This window comes from Dama dama, chromosome 18 (genome assembly GCF_033118175.1).
Source record: "Dama dama isolate Ldn47 chromosome 18, ASM3311817v1, whole genome shotgun sequence".
NCBI lineage: Eukaryota > Metazoa > Chordata > Mammalia > Artiodactyla > Cervidae > Dama > Dama dama.
In genome coordinates, this window is record NC_083698.1 from 84,947,356 (window position 1) to 84,970,060 (window position 22,705).

At 34.6% G+C, this 22,705-nt stretch overlaps 1 protein-coding gene across 9 annotated transcripts in view; it reads right to left on the reverse strand.

The window, feature by feature from the left end:
* The window catches only part of POT1 (protection of telomeres 1), a 92,191-nt gene extending 70,030 nt beyond the window's left edge, over window positions 1-22,161 (reverse strand). The window contains exons 1-7 of one of the 9 annotated variants that reach the window (XM_061165717.1): window positions 22,036-22,134; window positions 21,340-21,368; window positions 21,085-21,214; window positions 19,367-19,439; window positions 15,811-15,902; window positions 4,310-4,423; window positions 1,378-1,425 (exon numbers count right to left, since the gene is read on the reverse strand). In XM_061165717.1, coding sequence (XP_061021700.1) covers window positions 1,378-1,425; window positions 4,310-4,423; window positions 15,811-15,902; window positions 19,367-19,439; window positions 21,085-21,207 — 450 coding nt within the window. In that variant the 5' untranslated portion in view covers window positions 21,208-21,214; window positions 21,340-21,368; window positions 22,036-22,134. Of the gene's footprint in view, window positions 1-1,377; window positions 1,426-3,726; window positions 3,776-4,309; window positions 4,424-6,889; window positions 7,030-15,810; window positions 15,903-19,366; window positions 19,440-21,084; window positions 21,218-21,339; window positions 21,408-22,035 lie in introns of those variants that run through there. The other 8 variants (XM_061165724.1, XM_061165720.1, XM_061165722.1 and 5 more) reach the window with 8 other exon arrangements.
* Window positions 22,162-22,705: the final 544 nt, after the last annotated feature.

A 22,705-nucleotide genomic window follows, 5' to 3' on the forward strand; every position in this document is an offset into this window, starting at 1 on the left:
CACCAATGTCACTCCCAACTGAAATAAGGTTACCTATCACACTAACAGTTAAAATTTTAAAAATCAAATCAAAATGAATTGATTTTTTTCAAGGAGGATCAGGTCAAACACAAGAAGGACAGAGCTTGCTTAGAAATCTCATCAAACCATGATATTAAAAAAGAAAGAAAGAAAAATAATGGTCAGCATATAGGACAGGAAGACCTGAGAGGAGCTCAGCTCCCAAACTAACTGGATCCAGTAAACTCTCTTAACAAATATCTCCCTAATGTAGAGATGAAGCAAAGGCCAGCACAGCTCCAGGACCCTAACCATTATGGTCTTCCAAATATGTACTTGTTAATTCACAACTAGCAATAAACTTCTTGACAGTAATTTGGTTTTCAATGTAAGTAAAACATATGTATATGTGTGTATAGCAGATAAGTTATATGCTAACATTTCAGTTATAAACTAATGCCTGAGCTTCCTGAAAAAACATTTTTGCTAAGGACAGAGGCTTTCATTTACTTCTGCCTTATTTACAGGTGCATGGATGAATCAAATATTTGAACTTGACCTATTTATAACAATTTTGAAAAATACTAATATCAGAGTTAACTGATATTTTTTTCAAAGTTGGTTATTGGTTATAGTTTCCCTAAATAACAAATTTAAATTATACTGTTATGGTAGTATTCAGAATTTAAAGCCTATACCCTGAAGTTACCGTCAACTAGAAACAAAGTTGATGAACTCTGTCCAATAGAAAGTAAAGGTTTAAGAACATAGGTAGAACATAAACTTTATATTAAACTTTATCAACATATTACGTTCTTTCTAGTTTCACTCAGCTACAAGTAGTTTACTTGAAAAAATGGGGACTTTTTCATTGCTATGAGATAACAATATTTTTAAAAATATTGAAAAAATGATTTTAAAAAAAAGCAAAATGTATCACAAGTATAAAAAACTTCTTTACTGAAAATTACATAATTTATCAAATCACAGTTTAGTGCACAATAATCAGTTTTAAACATAAGCTGATGAAAAGCAAAATAAATGACTGCTTAAGATTTAGAAGTAGCAAAAATCCTAGTGTCTTCACACAATAAAACTTTTTTTCCACTTTAATTTTCTTGTGCACATAACTTTCACAAAATATAAGCAAATATTCCATGTAACAGACAAACCAGATATTAATTACTATGCAAATATAACTCAAATGTAATATCATCGTGTATTGAAAAAGCAGAGATTATGTTTTCCCACTGTACTGATACAATTTCAAAGTTTATAGCTAGCTATAAAGTTGCCTGAATACATATTTGTATGTAAATATAGGTATGTGTGTGTGGGAGGGTGTACATTTGTAAATTAAAATGAACATCATCTTACCAAAGACATTGATTCTGTAGAACAATCTCTTACGGATTTAACATAAACCTGAAAAAAAGAGAGGATTTATATGTATACAATCATGTCCAATGTAATTACAGACATTTAACTGTATTAAACCTACAATCTTAATTTTATAATATTAAAGTTCACTAGAACGGCATAATAGCTTACAAATGAACAGTGACAGTGACAAAATTGTCTAAGCTAAGCTTCAGTTTAATTCATTAATTTTAATATCACAGGACCACACTGGTTCATATAATGCCCTGTTCAGACAAACAGAACACAACAAAACAGGTAGATGTTGGTCTGCAGGCACATGGCTTGACCCAATTTTGCTTCTCTACCTGACAGCCTTGACCAAACAGGTAGTTTCCAACTGTGTGTGTGTGTATGTGTATCTGTGTGTGTTGACAGGGGTGGGGATGAAGAGAGAGGAAGAGGATGCACACTTTCGTGTATGTGTATGGGGGGGGGGGGCGGTAAAGAGAGAGGGAGAGGATGATCATAAGCAATGAAACAGGAGGAAACATCAACCAGGAGAAATATCAACAATCTCAGATATGCAGATGATATCACTCTAGTGGCAGAAAGCAAAGAGAAATTAAAGAGCCGCTAGGAAAGGATGAAAGAGGAGAGTGAAAAAGTTAGCTTGAAACTCAAAATTCAAAAAACTAAGATCATGGCATCTGGTCTCATCACTTAGTATTAGGTTGGTGCAAAAGTAATTGCAGTTTTGCATTGCTGAATTTTGCTGTTTGATATTGGAATACATTATTAAATAAATGTGGTTATATCATACATCATTTTACTGTGCATTTTTAACTGTGGTTTTCCTAATGACTTATTATTTGGTGTTTATTTTATATTTATTTTAGAATATAGAAATAATGTTAGACAAAAAGCAATCAAGCAACTTGTTTATTTGAGTTCAAAATGGGTCACAAAGCAGAGAAGACAACTTTCAACATCAACACCACATTTGGCCTAGGAACTGCTAACTGCTAACATACAGTGCAATATGTTAGCAATGGTTCAAGAAGTTTTGCAAAGGAGATGAGAGCCTTGATGAGGAGGAGCTGAGAGGCTAGTTTTCAGAAGTTGACAACCGAGAGCAAACATCGAAGCTGATCCTCTTACAATTATACAAGAAGTTGTCGAAGAACTCGATGTTGTTCATGCTACAGTCATTTGGCATTTGAAGCAAATCAGAAAGGTGAAAAAGATTGATAAGGGGTGTCTCACGAGCTGAATGAAAATCAAAAAGATAATTGTTTTGAAGTGTCATTTTCTCTTATTCAACACAATAACAACGAACCATGTTTTAATTGGATTGTGACGTGTAATGAAAAGTGGATTTTATATGAGAACCGGTGATGACCAGCTCAGTGATTGGACCAAGAAACTCCAAAGCACTTACCAAAGCCAAACTTGCACCAAAAAAAGGTTGTGGTCACTGGTGGTCTGCTAATGGTCTGATCCACTACAGCTTTCTGAATCCCAGCAAAACCATTACAACTGAGAAGTATGCTCAGCCAATCCATGAGATGCATGAAAAACTGCAAAGCCTGAAGCCAGCACTGTTCAACAGAAAGGGTCCAATTCTTCTCCATAATACCTGACTGCACCACCACTTCAAAAGTTGAACAAACTGGGCTATGAAGCTTTGCCTCATCTGCCATATCCAACTGACTACCACTTCTTCAAGCATCTCGACAACTTTTTTGCAGGAAAACGCTTCCACAATGAGCAGGAGGCAGAAAATGCTTTCCAAGAGTTCATCAAATCCTGAAGCACAGATTTTTATGCTACAGGAATAGAGAGACTTATTTCTTATTGGCAAAAATACGTTGATTGTAATGATTCCTATTTTGATTAATAAAGATGTGTTTGAGTCTAGTTATAATGATTTAAAATTCACAGTCCAAAACTGCAATTACTTTTGAACCAATCTAACAGAAGGGGAAAAAGTGGAAGCAGTGACAGATCTTATTTTCTTGGGCTCCAAAATCACTGCAGATGGTGACTGTAGCCACGAAATTAAAAGATGTTTGTTCCTTGGAAGGAAAGCTATGACAAACCTAGATAGTGTATTAAAAAGCAGAGACATCACTTTGCCAACAGAGGTCTGTTTAGTCAAAGCTATGGTTTTACCAGCAGTCATAGACGGATGTGAGAATTGGACCATAAAGAAGGTGGATCACCAAAGAATTGATGGTTTTGAACTGTGGTGCTGGAGAAGACTGTCCAGAGTCCCTTGGACAGCAAGGACATCAAACCAGGTAATCCTAAAGGAAATCAACCCTGAATATTCATTAGAAGAACTGATACTGAAGCTATGATCACCTGATACGAAGAGCCAACTCATTGGAAAAGATCTTGATTCCGGGAAAGACTGAAGGCAAAAGAAGGGGGCAAACAGAATGAGATGGTTAGATAGCATCAATGACTCAGTGGACACGAATCTGAGCAAACTCTGGGAGATACTAGACAAAGGAGGAGACTGGAGTGCTGCAGTCCATAGGGTCGCCAAGAGTTGGACAAGACTTAGCAACACAACAACAACAGGAGGAAATCAGTTTTATCTAAAAAGGGGAATCTGATTAATTTAAGGTAAATTCAAGCAGACCATCAAAAGAGGATGACAGTACAATTGCAAAGAACAGGATCAGGTTTAAAGTGCCTGTGAAGTTTTATGAAATTCATTAACAAATTACTTATCTTTAAGGGATATTATGTTTAGAATGACTTCATTCTAAACATAAAGGTAAGAAAAGGATTTCTATTTTCTAAACTTAAAATATTTAATTACAATAATTCAGTCAGACAAAATAGTTTATCTGCAGATATACAGACATACTACTTCTATTCCATCACTTTAGCTCATTAAAATCATAAAATGATTAGACTAAAAAAGTTGCACACTTACATAAACAGTTGATTTGAAGTTCTCAGATGCTTTCAAAAATAAGCAATGTTTACCATCTCTGCTTGGAGATGAAGATGCTGACAAAACAACAAATCCAGCCACTGCAATGGTGTCCTATATAGAATAAAATAATTTAAAACCATCAATATACCATAATTCTGAAAGCCACATAGATTTTGGTTTTTATTACTATGTAAAAAAAAGGAAATCATTTCTGTAAAATGGAAAACAGGCTTCCCTAAACTTAATGTTTTCTGACTCTAAGATTTAGAATACCATCTCCTACAAAAATGGGTATCAGTAATGTAGGCATAGGCAAGTACAATGCCTCTCTTAATGGACCAGGAAAGCACTAATTAAATCACATAGAGATTTTTAGTGAAGTGAATCTGTTATACATATACATATATCCCCTCTTTTTGGACTGTTTTGCCACCTATCACATTACAGAGTGCTGAGTGCTATAGAGAGTGCTGTGCTATCCAGCAGGTCCTTATAGTTATCTATTTTACATACAGTAATGTGGATATGTCCATCCCAACCTCCCAATTTATCCCTCCCCAATTTATATTTTATATTATAAACGTGTGTGTCATGTGTTCAGTCGTCTCAGTCGTGTCAGACTCTTTACGACCCATGGACTGTAACACACCAATCTCTTCTGTCCATGGGATTCTCCAGGCAAGAATACTGGAGTGGGTTGCCATTCCCTCTTTCAGGAGATCCTCTCGGGATCAAACCCACGTCTCCTGAATTGCAGACAGATTCTTTACTGCTGAGCCACCTGGGAAGCCCTATATACATGAATTTATGTTTAATTTATACATATAAATTGCCCTGAAGGGGCTCCGTGATCTCATCCCAATGGAATTTGCCTGTTTTATCTCCATATACTTCCATTCAATACTACATAAATCATATTCTTTTAAATATCTAGTGCTTATCCACATATATTTTTGGAATATTCTTAGCCCCCACTAATAATAAATAGCTCTTTTTCTCTTCTGCACATATCTGATCCTACCTATGTTTGAAAATCTAGGCTGTAAATGTTTCTTCCCTGTGAGGTTTACCTTAGATTGTACCCCAAAGAAGGGAGAAGGAAAAATAATTCTTCCTTCTTCTAAACTCTCCTATACATCATTTTAATATTTTTTATATTCTGTGTTATTTATAAACTTTCTTAATATTTTTACTGCCCTTAAAACTCTGTCAGATCCTTGAGACGAAGAATGTCTTATCCATATGGCTATCTTATACAAGTGACTGGTGGAGGCTGCTGTTCATAATCAATGGTCAATAAATATGTTCTGAATAAATTAATCAGCACTGGTAAAAACTGAAATATTGAACTTCACAAAGAGAAAAATAAGTGACCTAGGATTCATATTTAATGAATTTATTAATCATAATGGCTCTCAAATTAATTCAAATACACAGAGGATAAGAAAGATAAATATACAATAGGTTGTTTTAGTTTGCATGAACATTCATTAGACTAAGTTGAAAATGAGATTTAATATAAATTGTTCTAAGTTTCTGAGAAGAGCATACTGAAGCCAATCAAACAAGAACGGGAAATACACGGTTCAATAGTGAGACTACAGTATTCTGATATGTCAGAGTGGGCCCCTATCTCAGTCTACTGAAAACAGAAATAGGAAATCAGCCTGAGAAGCATAACCCTGCTACTAAAAATGATAAGGTTTTAATCACTATCTTTGCATCAATGTTATAAAAGTGAAAACACATGAAATGAAATCTTTGAACCAACTCAGAATACTCAGGTATCACAAAGGGGTCATTTCCGTTTTGTTACAGTGCCTTAGAAAGACTGAGTCAAAAAGAAAAAAAGAGAAAGACTGAGTCCTCGTCATTAAACAATTTTTAGTTTAGCCAAAAGGAATATTTCTACCACAAATGAGTCTCTGACATAATGAAATCAGGACACATCTTTTTAACATAAGTGTTCTTTAAAAATGAACAATTAAAAAAAAAAAATCAGGCAACTTACTTGCATATAAACAAACATGGTTTTTACATGCTAATATTTCCTAATGATGAACACAATCAGTGGTGAGATAGGAAGTAAATCAATAGATATCAAAAAATGTAAATCACAAAACGAGTGTACTAATTTGCTAATTTTAATGGATAATACATTAAAAATTCTCATGACTGAGCAGGAAAAAGGCAGAGAAAATATGAAGCAACTGATAATCCAAAAAGAAAAATTTATCTGACTTTACCAAGCATTAAAGTAATTTTTACTATACAGAACTTGCAAATATTGTTAGGTTATTACACCTTAAAACACTGCTCAAGAGTGAAAGGGTAGAGGGAAAAGTCAGGCACCTGATGTCACTGATAGTAGAGTGACCGACAGAAAGGATTTCTCTAACATATGAAATGTATTTCATGGGTATTACTAGCATCTATTGGATCGTGTAACACCAAGGACATAACTGGAAGTAATACATGCAATACTAGCATGAAAACCAAAATCTTTAAGTGGTCTCAAAACATTTTATGATCTGATACCCCCACCCCAGACCAACAGCCATATTTTGTGGGACTCACTATGGAATTCTGCCTTCCCATAATTCCTTAGCATTCCAGGATCCTCAGGCAGGGATGATCTACTCTCCTAGTACCCCTGTGCTCATTCTTCCTGCTATTTTTCTTATTCTGCTACTCAATCTTCTCAGTACACATCACATCTGGATAAAATAATTAATTACATAATAGTTGTTTAATTTCACTTTTCTCCATTGAAAACTACTGCATGATGGCAAGGTTCATAAATGTCTTAATCAGTTAAGATTTTTCAGACATCAAGCATAGAAGACAAAAAACAGTCAACAAAGCTTTAGACAAGTCAATGAAGACTGAAACATATGAATATACACATGAAACATACACACATATTATATAAAATATACCTTCATTAAATCTTAACATAAACTATACAACTACCACAAAAATTACTTCAAAGAAACTTGGCATTTTAGAATTGCAAAGGACCTTAGAAATCATGTAATCATGTATATTTTCAGTTTTCAGATAAGAAAATAAGGGTCAGAGAGGATAAATGAACAGTCTGTGGTCAAATACAGCTAATTATTGCAGAACAAGACAAGAATCCAGATCTCTGACTTCCAGGTACTACTCTACCTGCTCTTTCAAAACTAAATCTTATAGGGATGGGAAAAAAAATATTTTAAAGTACTTTGAAAAAGTTGTATTTTATATCTACATACTAATGCTAAAAATTTCTTTAAACGAAAGCTAAAACTGAAAAAAAAGCCTCAGATGAATGGAGTTTCAATCAGAGCATTCATATTCTCACAAAATGTGCACTAATCTAGCAAAGATGTTTTAGGACTGCTGTACTTAAACACAGAGCCAAGCTTAAGAAAACAAGTGACGAAAAATGGTATAAGAACTGAAGTACAAATAAAGTTCATCCTTTTATGCAAAAAGTTTTACCTTTGATTTGCAACAATCTTTACCCTTGACACTAAAAACTCTAAAAAATAGCCTAATTAGACCTCTCGGATGATTAGCATTCATGACTTTAAATGCAGAAAGAATTTAAATTGTGAACTCAGTCTTCTCACCATTATATTTTAAAAGGAGAAACACTGACTTACCATTATCAATATCCTGTTACCAGACAAGTACTAATTAGTTGTGTAGTTTTATCCTATTTTAGTGAATACCTACTTAAAATATATTTCAATAGCAGAAAACACCTTTCATATCAGTTAGGAAAAATACTAATATCTAATATACCACATATGTTTCACAGAATGCATACATGCTAATTCATTTTATTACAAACTTTTTATATTGCTTTTCAAATAAGAATAAACACAAGAATTTTAAGGATAAAGATTAAAATGTATTTAAAATATAAGCAAACAGATCCTTAATATTCAATACCATGTATTTATTTCTAAAACACTTCTCTAAGATGTACAAGATATGTTGTGAAATAAAGCAATTTACAAAACATGGATAGTATGACATCATTTGATAACACACATATATGAGTTTACATATACATATATATATGCATACATATGTAAGTATACATACATACATACATATATAACACTGGAAGGATACCAGAAAAATGGCATAGCAGTGGTATTATCTAATAATGGGAGTAAGTGATGGGAGTGAAACTTTCCCTGTTAAACACCTACTAAGTATTCTCACTTTCATTCCCCTCTCTCCCTTCCTCTCATCAGTATTTCTGAAGAATATCTTTCTTAAAAAAAAGACATGATCTTATATCCTGCAACTTTACTATATTCATTGATTAGCTCTAGTAATTTTCTGGTAGAGTCTTTAGGGTTTTCTATGTAGAGGATCATGTCATCTGCAAACAGTGAGAGTTTCACTTCTTCTTTTCCTATCTGGATTCCTTTTACTTCTTTTTCTGCTCTGATTGCTGTGGCCAAAACTTCCAACACTATGTTGAATAGTAGTGGTGAGAGTGGGCATCCTTGTCTTGTTCCTGATTTCAGGGGAAATGCTTTCAATTTTTCACCATTGAGGGTGATGCTTGCTGTGGGTTTGTCATATATAGCTTTTATTATGTTGAGGTATGTTCCTTCTATTCCTGCTTTTTGGAGAGTTTTAATCATAAATGAGTGTTGAATTTTGTCAAAGGCTTTCTCTGCATCTATTGAGATAATCATATGGTTTTTATCTTTCAATTTGTTAATGTGGTGTATTACATTGATTGATTTGCGGATATTGAAGAATCCTTGCATTCCTTGGATAAAGCCCACTTGGTTGTGGTGTATGATTTTTTTTAATATGTTGTTGGATTCTGTTTGCTAGAATTTTGTTAAGGATTTTTGCATCTATGTTCATCAGTGATCTCTACTACAAAGCCACAGTCATCAAGACAGTATGGTACTGGCACAAAGACAGAAATATAGATCAATGGAACAGAATAGAAAGCCCAGAGATAAATCCACGAACCTATGGACACCTTATCTTCGACAAAGGAGGCAAGGATATACAATGGAAAAAAGACAACCTCTTTAACAAGTGGTGCTGGGAAAACTGGTCAACCACTTGTAAAAGAATGAAACTAGAACACTTTCTAACACCATACACAAAAATAAACTCAAAATGGATTAAAGATCTAAATGTAAGACCAGAAACTATAAAACTCCTAGAGGAGAACATAGGCAAAACACTCTCCGACATAAATCACAGCAAGATCCTCTATGACCCACCTCCCAGAATATTGGAAATAAAAGCAAAACTAAACAAATGGGACCTAATGAAACTTAAAAGCTTTTGCACTACAAAGGAAACTATAAGCATGGTGAAAAGACAGCCCTCAGATTGGGAGAAAATAATAGCAAATGAAGAAACAAAGGATTAATCTCAAAAATATACAAGCAACTCCTGCAGCTCAATTCCAGAAAAATAAGTGACCCAATCAAAAAATGGGCCAAAGAACTAAACAGACATTTCTCCAAAGAAGACATACAGATGGCTAACAAACACATGAAAAGATGCTCAACATCACTCATTATTAGAGAAATGCAAATCAAAACCACAATGAGGTACCATTACACGCCAGTCAGGATGGCTGCTATCCAAAAGTCTACAAGCAATAAATGCTGGAGAGGGTGTGGAGAAAAGGGAACCCTCTTACACTGTTGGTGGGAATGCAAACTAGTACAGCCGCTATGGAAAACAGTGTGGAGATTTCTTAAAAAACTGGAAATAGAACTGCCATATGACCCAGCAATCCCACTTCTGGGCATACACACTGAGGAAACCAGATCTGAAAGAGACACGTGCACCCCAATGTTCATCGCAGCACTGTTTATAATAACCAGGACATGGAAGCAACCTAGATGCCCATCAGCAGATGAATGGATAAGGAAGCTGTGGTACATATACACCATGGAATATTACTCAGCCATTAAAAAGAATTCATTTGAACCAGTCCTAATGAGATGGATGAAGCTGGAGCCCCTTATACAGAGTGAAGTAAGCCAGAAAGACAAAGAACATTACAGCATACTAACACATATATATGGAATTTAGAAAGATGGTAACGATAACCCTATATGCAAAACAGAAAAAGAGACACAGAAATACAGAACAGACTTTTGAACTCTGTGGGAGAAGGCGAGGGTGGGATGTTTCGAGAGGAATCGGGTGGAGAGGGAGGTGGGAGCGGGGATTGGGATGGGGAAGACGTGTAAATCCATGGCTGATTCATATCAATGTATGACAAAACCCACTGAAATGTTGTGAAGTAATTAGCCTCCAACTAATAAAAAAAAAAAAAAAAAAAAAAAGACATGATCTGGAGTCTTATGAAACACTGGATTCTTAGTAATTCAGAACTGTCATCATAAATATTAATTATTTAAACAAAGCTGAAATAAAAGTCATGCCTTTAAGGGCAAGAATAATCATAAGGAATAACAGTAATAACAGACGGCTACTGGAGCCACTCACAGAAGTGCCTCACTAAAATAGCTATACAGAGATACTGATTTTTACCCTACCTAAACAGCCTCAAGCAGATTTGATTGTGTGTGTGATACACTAGCTTCATAAACTTTTATTTCTTAGTCCACTTTCCTGATAAGGCTGTCGGGTAGTACTTTTTTTTTTAGTATACTTGCCTCTAGAACTTCACAGTGCCATACCAACTATGTTAAAACTATATCACAATCAAAACTTTTAAAATTGCATCAAAAATTACTCTGGTTACTATTGTGAGAGAAAGCCTAATGAACTATCCTAGGAGTTTTAGAACATGAACTGCATGGCAACTATTTGCTTTCCTCAAGTTTTAAAGTAAGATTTCAAGATAGACCACTGATTTAATAACAGCTGTTCACTGAGGAAAAAATAAATCACTACATTAATTCTTTTCTTTGTTCAAATTAAAAATTAAAGAAAAAAGTTAACTGATTTACCATCTCTTCACAGAAACTTAGCAAAACAATCCCAGAAGAGAACATACGCAAAACATTCTCTGACACAAATCGTAGCAATGTCTTCTCACGTCAGTCTCCAAACACACACATATATACAACTAATCAATTCTATGTCAAGTCAACAAGTGCCTTATTAGTTTTGGTCTTTACAGTTTCTGAATTTCTGTTAATCTCTCACTGATTCCTCTACCTTAAATCTCTTCCTGGTAGAAGAATATAAATTGAAAAATAATCTGGGAGATAATCAGGGAAACTGGAACAGGCTTTATATATATATGTATATACATATATATATACACAAATTATTATAGGCATAATGATGAAATTGTGCTTATGCATGTATACAAACACATAGGAAAAGAAAAATATACATAGATATGAGTGCGTGTGTACACATGACTGCACTGATGATGTCATGATTTATAAAAGCTGATGTTAACACTTCAGTAGTGTAATTATATTGTGTATATATTCATTTGTGTATATACATAAACACATACATACATATACATATATACATAATTTTAGGATGCTTTCTCTTTTATATACTGAAATTTTTAGGGTTTAAATTATATAACTCCTGCTATTTGCCTCAAAATAATCTGTGGCGGTAAAATGAGTAGATGAAATGGCTGAAATAAGAGCCTAAGTATTGATTACTACTGAAGTTAGATTTTCAGAATATGGACAGTTATTATACAACTCTTACCACTTATACATATGTTTGAAAGTTTTCACAATAAAAAATTTTAAAGACTAACAGATAAAATGTTCCACTAAAAAGTTTGTGCCTACTGTTTGATGTTTTTCCCCAAATCCTCCAGGCAGATTCAGTTTATTGAGGTTGCTACTCCAGTTCTATTATAGTCACCACCATTAAATGATTTCCAATAGACTAGAGATAGTGGACACCATAAGGTCAAGCACTGTGTCTTATTCATTTTGGTTTCTCTAGAGCCTAGCACAAAGTCAAGCAAAATGTCAGCCCTTAATAAATGTTTACTGAACCTAAATGAATGTAAATGAAAAAAGAGACAGAGTACAGACAATCTCATCTGACTTTGTCGTTTTGCAGAAACCATTGTTTTTCCCCATATCATTTACTTGTTAGTAACAACCATAAATCAACCATATGTCTAATATTTCTGTAGCATCACTTTAGAAGTACTTGCTAATACTAAACAATTTATCTGGAGACTTATCAATGACTCAATAAGTTTTATAGCTATATGCTTCAATATTAGTTAATTGCCAAAACTGGTATTGCAAATATCCAGAGGATCACTAATTAACATCAAAGATGTCATATGATTCTTATTAAAACACAATTTTAAATCATTTTAATACACACGAAGAAAAAAAATCTGTATTATACACCAGAGAGTGGTTAAGTTCTGTAGATGTACTGTCCAATACAGTAAAAACTAACCATATGTGGCTATTTAATTAAAATGATACAAAGTTTAAAATTCAGTTCCTCGAGCCATATTTTAAGTACTCATTGGCCAAATAAGACAAGTAGCTACCATACTGACAACACAGATCTAGAACATTGCCAGCATAGCAAACAGATCTATTGGATGGTACAACTGTTTTTGCTGTGTCTATCTTACACCCTGCAACACTGCTAAATTCATATATTAGCCCTCTCAGCTTTTTTTTTTTTTTGGATTTTTAAAGATTCTATATATATTGGATCAGGTCATCTGAGAAGACTTGTTGTTCAGTCGCTCGGTCATTTCTGACTCTGCAAACCCATAGACTGCAGCACACCAGGTTTCCTTATCCTTCACTTTCTCCCTGAGTTTGCTCAAACTCATGTTCACTGAGTCAAGGATGCTATCAACCACCTTATCCTCTATCACCCTCTTCTCTTGCCCTCAATCTTTCCCAGCATCAGGGTCTTTTCTAATCAGTCAGCTCTTCACGTCAGGTAGCTGAAGTACTGAAGCTCCAGCATCAATCCTTGCAACAAATATTCAGGGTTGATTTCCTATAGGATTGATTGGTTTGATCTCCTTGCTGTTCAAGGGACTCTCAAGAGTCTTCTTCAGCACCACAGTTTAAAACCATCAATTCTTCAGTGCTCAGCCTTCTTTATGGTCCAACTCTCACATCCGTACATGACTAATGAAAAACCATAGCTTTGATTATATGGACCTTAGTCAGCAAAGTGATGTCTCTGTTTTTTAATACACTGTATAGGTTTGTCATAGCTTTTCTTCCAAGGAGCAAGCATCTTTTTTAATTTCATTGCTGCAGTTGCTGTCTGCAGTAATTTTCAAGCCCAAGAAAATAAAGTCTGTCACTGTTTCCATTGTTTCCCCATCTATTTGCCATGAAATGATGAGACCAGATGTCACGGTCTTCATTTTTTGAATATTTAGTTTTAATCCAGCTTTTTCACTCTCCTCTTTCACCTCCATCAAAATGCTCTTTAGTTCCTCTTCACTTTCTGCCGTTAGGGTGGTGTCATCTTCATACCTGAGGTTACCGGTATTTCTCCTGGTAATCTTGATTCCAGCTTGTGCTTCATCCAGCCCAGCATTTCACATGATGTAATAGAAGTTAAATAAGCAGAGTGACAATATACAGCCTTGACATACTCCTTTCCCAATTTGGAACCAGTTTGTTGTTCAACTTCTGGTTCTAACTGTTGATTCTTGACCAGCATAAAGATTTCTCAGGAGGCAGGTAAAGTGACCTGGTTTTCTCCTCTCTTTAAGAATTTTCCAGTTTGTCGTGATCCACACAATCAAAGGCTTTAGCACAGTCAATGAAGCAGATGTTTTTCTGGAATATCCTTGCTTTTTCTATGATCCAATGCATGTCAGCAATTTGATCTCTGGTTCCTCAGCCTTTTCTAAATCCAGCTTGAACATTTGAAAGTTCTTTGTTCACGTACTTACTGTTAAAGCGTAGCTTGAAGGATTTTGAACATTACTTTGACAACATATGAAATGAGTGCAATTGTGCAGTAGTTTGAACATTCATGGGCATTGCCCCTTTTTGGGATTGGAATGAAAACTGATCTAGTCTTCCGGTTTCTATTGTTTTCCTCTATTTCTTTGCATTGTTCACTTAAGAAGGCTTTCTTATTTCTCTTGGCTATTCTTTGGAACTCTGCATTCAAATAGGTATATCTTTCCTTTTCTCCTTTTCCTTTCACTTCTCTTCTTTTCTCAGCTATTTGTAAGGCCTGCTCAGATAACCGTTTAGCCTTTTTTCAATTTCTTTTTCTTGGGAATGGTTTTGGTCATCACCTCCTGTACAATGTTAAGACCCTCTGTCCAAATTTCTTCAGGCACTCTATCAGGTCTAATCCCTTGAATCTATTTGTCACTTTCACTGTTTAATCATAAGGGATGTGATTTAGATCATACCTGAATGGCCTACTTTCTTCAATTTAAGTCTGAATTTTCAAATAAGGAGTTCACGATCTGAGCCACAGTCAGCTCCCAGTCTTGCTTTCACTGACTGTATAGAGCTTCTCCATCTTCAGCTGCAAAGAATATAATCAATCTGATTGCAGTCATTAACCATCTGGTGATGTCCACGTGTAGAGTTGTCTCTCGTGTGTTGGAAGAGGGTGTTTTCTATGACCAGTGCGTTCTCTTGGCCAAACTCTTGTTAACCTTTGCCCCACTTCATTTTGCACTCCAAAGCCAAACTTGCCTGTTATCCCAGGTATGTCTTGACTTCCTACTCTGAGAAGACTTCCTACTCTGAGAAGAGAGATATTTTTATTTCTTCTTTACAGATTAGATGTCTTTCTTTTCTTTCTTATTTGATTGCTCTGACTAGAAGTTCTAGTGCAATGCTGAGTAGCAGTGCTTTTTATCCCTCTGTTCTATTATTAATGAGACGTATTTTGTTGCTTTTCAGTTGCTAAATGTGTCCAATCCTGAGACCCCATGGACTGCAGCACTCAGGCTTCTCTGTCCCCCACTATGTCCTGGAGTTTGCCCAAATTCATATCCATCTAGTTGGTGATGCTATTACAATGTAATACAATGTAATACAGTGATTTTCTTACGTTGAACCAAACACAATTTCTAGGATAAATACCTTTGGTCATGGTGTTTACTCTACTTTTAATATGCTGATGGGTTTGGTTTGGTATCATCTTGTTGGGGATTTTAGCTGGCATTTATTTTATAATAATTACAGAAAATATTATAGACATACTCATATAGACATATAGCCCATATTATTTTTTAGTTAGTAAGGATTATTTTTAAGTAAGAGAAAATGTACCTATCTTTAAGACAGTCTATTGAATACTAAAAATTAAACTTCAGTGAGAGGAAAAATTGTCCCTTTTTCTGTCAATGCTAAGTTTCACTAATCTCTTTGGAGTGTTCAATTTTAAGGATGTTGCTTTTTAAGTTTAATTTTTCATCCATCTGCAAATCTATAATGAACTTCTAAAAAATGGCTTGTACGATACATATAGCATGATCAATAATTCTATTTCTAAAGAGATAAAGTAATATAAAATGATTTTACCCCTTCATAGAAAACTTTGGCACAGTCCTTTGCTAAGCTTCCAAAAAATAATATATTGATCTTGCTGATCTCTGAACTCGAATTATCTTGTTCTATAGAGAAACACACAGAAAAACACATCAGATACAGCTTTATAGACACAAAAAAATTGCTGACAACTAAATTCTAAAACCCATAGTTACTTCAAAATAAAATTATGAAGAAGAGTAATTAAAATGCTTATAATTCACTTTTAGTTTACTCTATCACCTTAAGAATCGCAAAAATAATGTACAGAATGCTATTAGGCATTAAAACCAAAATTATAACTAGTTTCAACTATGTTTTACAAATTTCTGTAAATACCACATTAACATCACATAACAATCACTTTCAATTTATTTTCCCATGGTTACAATCAAAAGAACTGAATAAGATACTGAATAAGAATTTATATATAAATTAGTATATATAATTATATATATATAAATTATATATATAAATTATATAAATATAAATAATATATAAATTAGTATAATTATATATACTAATATATAAATATATATGAATTATATATATAAATATAAATAATATATATAAATATATATAAATTATTATATACAAATATAAATTAGTATAAATTATAAATAAATATATATTATTTATATTATTTATCTATATTTATTTTTATATTAATATAATAAATATATATTTATATTTAATTATATTATATATATTATAATATAATATATATTATATTATATTTTAATATATAAATATATCAATTATATATATAAATAGAAATTAGTATATATAAATTATAAATATAAAAAATAAAAACAATTCAATTTTTATCATGTATAACATCACTCTCCAAATGCTTTATTTTTACTGAACTTCTGGTAATATATAATTATTAGAACTTTAAGTTTTAATCTCGACAAGTGAGTTCTCTGCAGCACCCATTCACTGAAGAGTAGAAGAGCAGTGTGTGTATAAAAACTGAACTTTTTGTGATTTTGACAATAAGAACTATTTGGAAAAGAAGAAACAGATATGCTATGAGAAATCTCATTTGGAAATTCTAGGCTTTGGAGAAGACTCTCCATAATCTTTGTTTTCCAGAGGTCACCTCCTAGAACCACTGAAGCAAAGCCAAATGCTAAGATTCAATTACTGTATCATCTGAGGGAGGTCTCGTTAATATCAGGTTTCAAACAATTACTCCAACTGCCCTCACATCAGACTTTCACATATCTATGAAGTATATGAAACATCTTTCCAAAACTTGCAGTGTAACTTATATTCTTCAATCTGCTACTTTATCACCAGCAAAGAAAAAACGATCACACATCTGCCTATTACCTCCTTTTGTTTACTTCTGTCATCTAATTCCTCAAAATAAGTAGATACATAAATTAAAACACTAATGTTCTTAAACACAAAAATACAATGGCTTCTAATCAAGATATAACTTACTTCTTTAATACAGTAAATGCCCTGTCAGATGTCTATTTCTGGCCATGACAGAGTAATGGGAACTGGATTTGTTCTGTCCTTAAAGAAACTAGAAAACTAACAAAAACAACAACTATATATATATATATATATATATATATATAAACAACAGTTTTCAGACACTGGACAACAGGAAGTGCAGGCAACTATTCTCTTTGAGAAGGAAAGCAAAGCCAGAGCCCTAATTTATTTCCTGGAGATTCTAGGCAACAGAAAATGGAGGTAAAATCTAAAGAAAGCCCAACAGCCTCACTGAATTCAGAAGAGTTCAGATTTGAGGACAGCAAAGTGGAGAGAATTTGTGCAACATGTTGCTGAAAGGAAGACAGCAGCATAGACAAGTGCTCTGGAGATGAGTGCCTTTGGGTCTTGGCTGAGTACTGATCTCCAAAAGCACGGGAGGAAAGAATCCCAAAAAGGAATCAGAACCACTTGAAAGAAAGAGGCAGAATAATTCTGAGACTCACACAGTGCTGTGAACTGTTCTGGCTCCAGAGTGGAATCCTCATACACAAAGCACATGGTAAACTTGTCAGAAGGGCACTTCCTTAGTTATCAGGACAAATTAGTCCCCACATAAACGCTGCTCTAGACCCATCCTAACAAAGTTAATCAAATTGATTCCAAGAGAATTTGTAGTATTCCAAAATGAAGACAAACAATATTTAAAGAATTACAAATAAATCCAATATTTGATTTCAATATTTGATTTCAATAGCCCTATGTCAATTACAGGGACTGAAGTTAGAATTAAATCTTCCTAAGAAGATCAGTCCTGGGTGTTCACTGGAAAGACTGATGTTGAAGCTGAAACTCTAATGGCCGCCTCATGCGAAGAGTTGACTCACTGGAAAAGACACTAATGCTGGGAAGGATTGGAGGTGGGAGATGAAGAGGACAACAGAGGATGAGATGGTTGGATGGCATCACCGACTCGATGGACATGGGTTTGGGTAGACTCCAGGAGTTGGTGATGGACAGGGAGGCCTGACGTGCTACAATTCATGGGGTCGCAAAGAGTTGGACACGACTGAGCGACTGAAATGAACTGAACTGAATGAAAAAATCTCCAGGTACAAGTGGTTTCACCAGTGAATTCTATAAACATTTAAGGAAGAAATAAACAATTCCAGGTAAAGTCTTCCAGAAAATAGGAAAGGAGGGGCCATAAACAACTGTTTACTAAGGACAGCATTACCCCAACATCAAAATCAATCAAAATCACTATAGGAAAAGACAGATTCCTACCATATTTTTAATAAATTTAAATGCAAAAATTCTTAACAAAACATTAGCAAATCAAACCTAGGAATATATAAAAGGATAATACATCAGGCACACCACCACATCCTGCTCTATTTTTCTTCAAACTAAATTTCTGTCAATTATTACTTTGTACAATTATTTGCTGAATTTACTTATTCCCCTACAATGTAAACTCCATGAATGCAAGAACCTTGTTTTGGTCATTGCTATATTCCCTGTACCTAGAACAATGTCTGTTATGTATATGGTTTCCAATAGTTTTGGAAATATACTTCAAAGTTTATTTCCCATTTCCTGCTGTAGACCATTCTTCATTCATTTAACTAATTTCAGACTTCAGATGAGATTTACTTTGGTCTCTAAGTATTCTAAACTCTTACCAAGATTATTTAACTCTTACCAAGATTATTTAGGGAGAAGAATTAGCTTATGTAACACCTAGGAAAGAAATAACATGCTGAAAATAGCATTATCTTACAATGTGCTGTTTGGGTCACATTAATGAAACTAGAAATAGGGAGATAAGTTAGCTATTGTAATATCTGGATAGGACATTAAAGGAATCTGAAGTAAAATGGAAGCCATGGGGGAGTGAGGAGTGGACAGACTTTGAAGAAAAAGATTTAGAGAGGAAAAGAGTAACTTTTCATTCCATATATTTGATGCTGGAGTAAAACAATAACTTTTCACTCTATAGAGTTTCATACTAAAAATGATTTTTGTGGTTATGTGTGTATGTATACATAAAGTTACCCATTTCAAAAAGTTAAGCAGAAATGGTCTTGTCATTTACCTTGAAGTCCAATCTTTAAAATAGCTCTTCTGTTTTCACCACAAATTAAAGAAGAGATAAGTGAGAGTTTTCCCTGAAGTGAGAAAAAAAATAGTTACACATAAATTCAAGAGACTGTAATAACATAAGTAAAAATTAGAATAAAATTTTAAGGCTTCTTTATTCATCATTACAAAATACTGGAAAGAATCCAAGTACTGCTACAATGGGGAATGTTATAAACAGACTGTGGTGGAATTCCAGCAATCAATAAAATGTAATACTATTGATAAACATAACAACCTGAAGAATTGTGAGGAGTGAAAAGAAGCCATAATCAAAAGGCTACACGCTGATACGTGTAACATATAATATTGTACATCAACTATAATTAAAAAGTTCAGTTCAGTTGCTCAGTCATGTCCTACTCTACTCAGTCATGTCCAACTCTACATACTGTATGATTCACTTTACATGGCATTCTTGAAAGGCAAAAAATACTGTATAACCTGAGAAAACTGGTCAAAAGTGGTTGCCATGGATTGAAATTAAGGTAGCAGCTGACTATAAAATTTGGGGGGAGTGAAAGCCTGTTCTACAGCTTGATTATGGTTGCAGTTACACGTTTTTATACATCTGTCAAAACTCACAGACCTATATATACTAAAATACAGTGAATTTCATAGTAAAATGCATTTAATAAAATTCAAGAAACGTAAATGTTTCTTGAGATACCTGCAGACATGTGCAGGTTAGAAAAAGGAATGTAAGAATTCAAACTGACATTTCATTTATATCTAAAAGGGCTTATCTTAATAACTAATAAAAATGCTAGAATTTTTTAAATATTTCACTTAAGTTCTTCTATATCAAACACACAAAATAAGAGAAGAATGATGACGTTAGGTACAGCATAGTAATAATTAAAATTAATGATCCATCAGAAAGAAAATTAATCAAAGCATTTTATTAATAAACAGAAGTATGCAAGAAGCATCATCCTAATCAACCAAACGTGAAGTGAGTTTGCAAATACTAAAAAACATTTGATTAGGAATTTAAATACAATGAAGTAGAGAAGACCAGCTGTAATACACAGAACTTTACTTCATATGACTGGAAATATCAGGAAAATGGAAAACAAAAAAAATGAAAGATAAATGTCTACATGGAGAATATTGATTATGGGGTAAAACTGAAAAGTTACATCATTTCTCTTTCACTATATGACACATTTTGTCAGTAAGCCGTTTACCTGCTTCCCATCACTCTTAACTTTGACCCAAAATTAAATACACAATAACTGAAATTTTAAAATTCACTAAATATGCATAACAAATATTGGATATAACCCCCCAAAAAGTTCAGGAACTTAAAGACAAAATCAATAGAAATTCCACAGTCTGAAAATCCTCAGCCAAAACACAAAACAAAAACAGTACTGAAGAAAGACAAACAGTACCTGACAGACCAGAAGGACAATATCAAAGAAATCAACATGCAAACATACATGTAAGTGACATCCAGAAAAAGAAAAGAGTAAAAATAAGCAAGAAAAAAAAATTCCAAGAAACATTAGTCAATAATTTCCCTAATTTGATAAAAAACTATTGACCTGTGCATCCAAGAAGTTCAGTTACTCACATCAGGATAAGTTCAAATAAAGAACACACCAAAGCACTAGACAATCCAACTTCTGAAAACAAATGATAACTATTCTGAGTTGCGTCAATTCTTACCTGGATATATTTCTTGTCATAATCACAACCTGGCTGTAGGGATCTGATATCGACTTTGTGTAATTTATTTAGCAGATCAACTTCAGGCACTCCGTTGACTTCTTTTATTAATTCAAGTGGCATATCAGATCTGCTTCATAGTGTGATGGAAAGCAAATTCAGTTAGAGAAGTTGATAACTTACTGCTGAAAACACAAAAACCATTATTTTATCCAAAATACAGTAAATAATTTGCTTGAAGCGTCTTTGACTTACGTTTGCTTTTCCTTTCTAGTTAGTCATCACTTGTTGGGGGAGAAGGACCGGTGAATTATTCCGTAATCCTATTACGAGGATCAATACACACATCCTCCTAAGGCATTCAAACTTAACCATTTTCTATTAGTCTTGCATTTTAAGAACTACTTGTACAATTTAGTTTTAGGATCTGTGAAAAGTGCCCTAACAACTGCCTTTACCACTGTGCTTTAAAGTGTACAAACTATTGAGGAAGGGAAAGGAGGTTGAAATGTTTTTCGCTTGTTTTTAAATCCCTTTGGCAGTTGTAACATTGTGTAGACAAACTGTGCCCCAAAAGTTTATGACTCCAAAATATATCGGTTGCCTCCTCCCTCCAGCCCCTACGCAGTCTAAAGAAACTATTGAACTGCTGTTAACTTGCGCATTTTCAGGTTCTTTTTTTCCCCAAACTTATTGCCTGGGACACGCACTAGTATCTATATTTAGTTTTAGTGTGTGCGCACCAAGCTTCTCCAAGCCAGATGACCGTCTTGAGGGCGGAGACCTGGACTAACTGAAGCCAGCTGCTCACAAAATGCAATGCTAAGATGCTCAACACAAGTTAAGCTCACGAGAAAGACAAGTATGAAGAGTTTCCCTGCAATAACTCCTCCAAATGTTGACCTAAACTAAACCAGGCTCTTCATAATATCGGTTCAGGTCCCAACTCACCTGGCAACCACGTCAAGATCTCCAAACTTACTTGGAAATTGACTGACCCACTCTCTTAAGAGAAACCAGGAAGAGTTCGGACGGGCGCGCTCGTGACGTCACACGCACGCCAGCAGCCCATTCCCACGCATGCGCACACGACCGCTAGGGCAAACCCCCTGCTCGTTCTCGGGCCTTTGGAGGACGAATTACGAGATGGTGTCTAGGCCTAAAATGCGCTGGAAGTTTCCCGGAATACCTAGAGGATCCAGCGCGTGGCGGGGCGGGTGGCGGCTGTACTACCCCGGCGCCCCGAATTCCCGCCGATTCACTTAGGGCGTCTCCCGCCAATTTCGAGCAGTCTCTCAGGCGGGAGACAGAGGGAGGAGAGGAGGTGCTACACGTTTCCTAAATCCCGTAACCAATGAAAAGCCTTTCGCAAACCTAGGCGGGTTTGGTAGGTTGGAAGCTCCTGGGGACAGGGCCCTTATTTTAGTCCCCAGTTGTCTCCCCCTAAAGGCAAGAGCTCTAACGCAGTATTTATAGTGAAATAAATCTAGCAATGAGGAATGCTACTTTTCAGATTTGATTAACTACTTCAATGATTTATAGGACTGTGATTTGATGCTATAATTAATGAGCTGCTTAGTTGCTAAGTCTTGTCAGACTCTTTTGCGACCCCAGGTGCAGC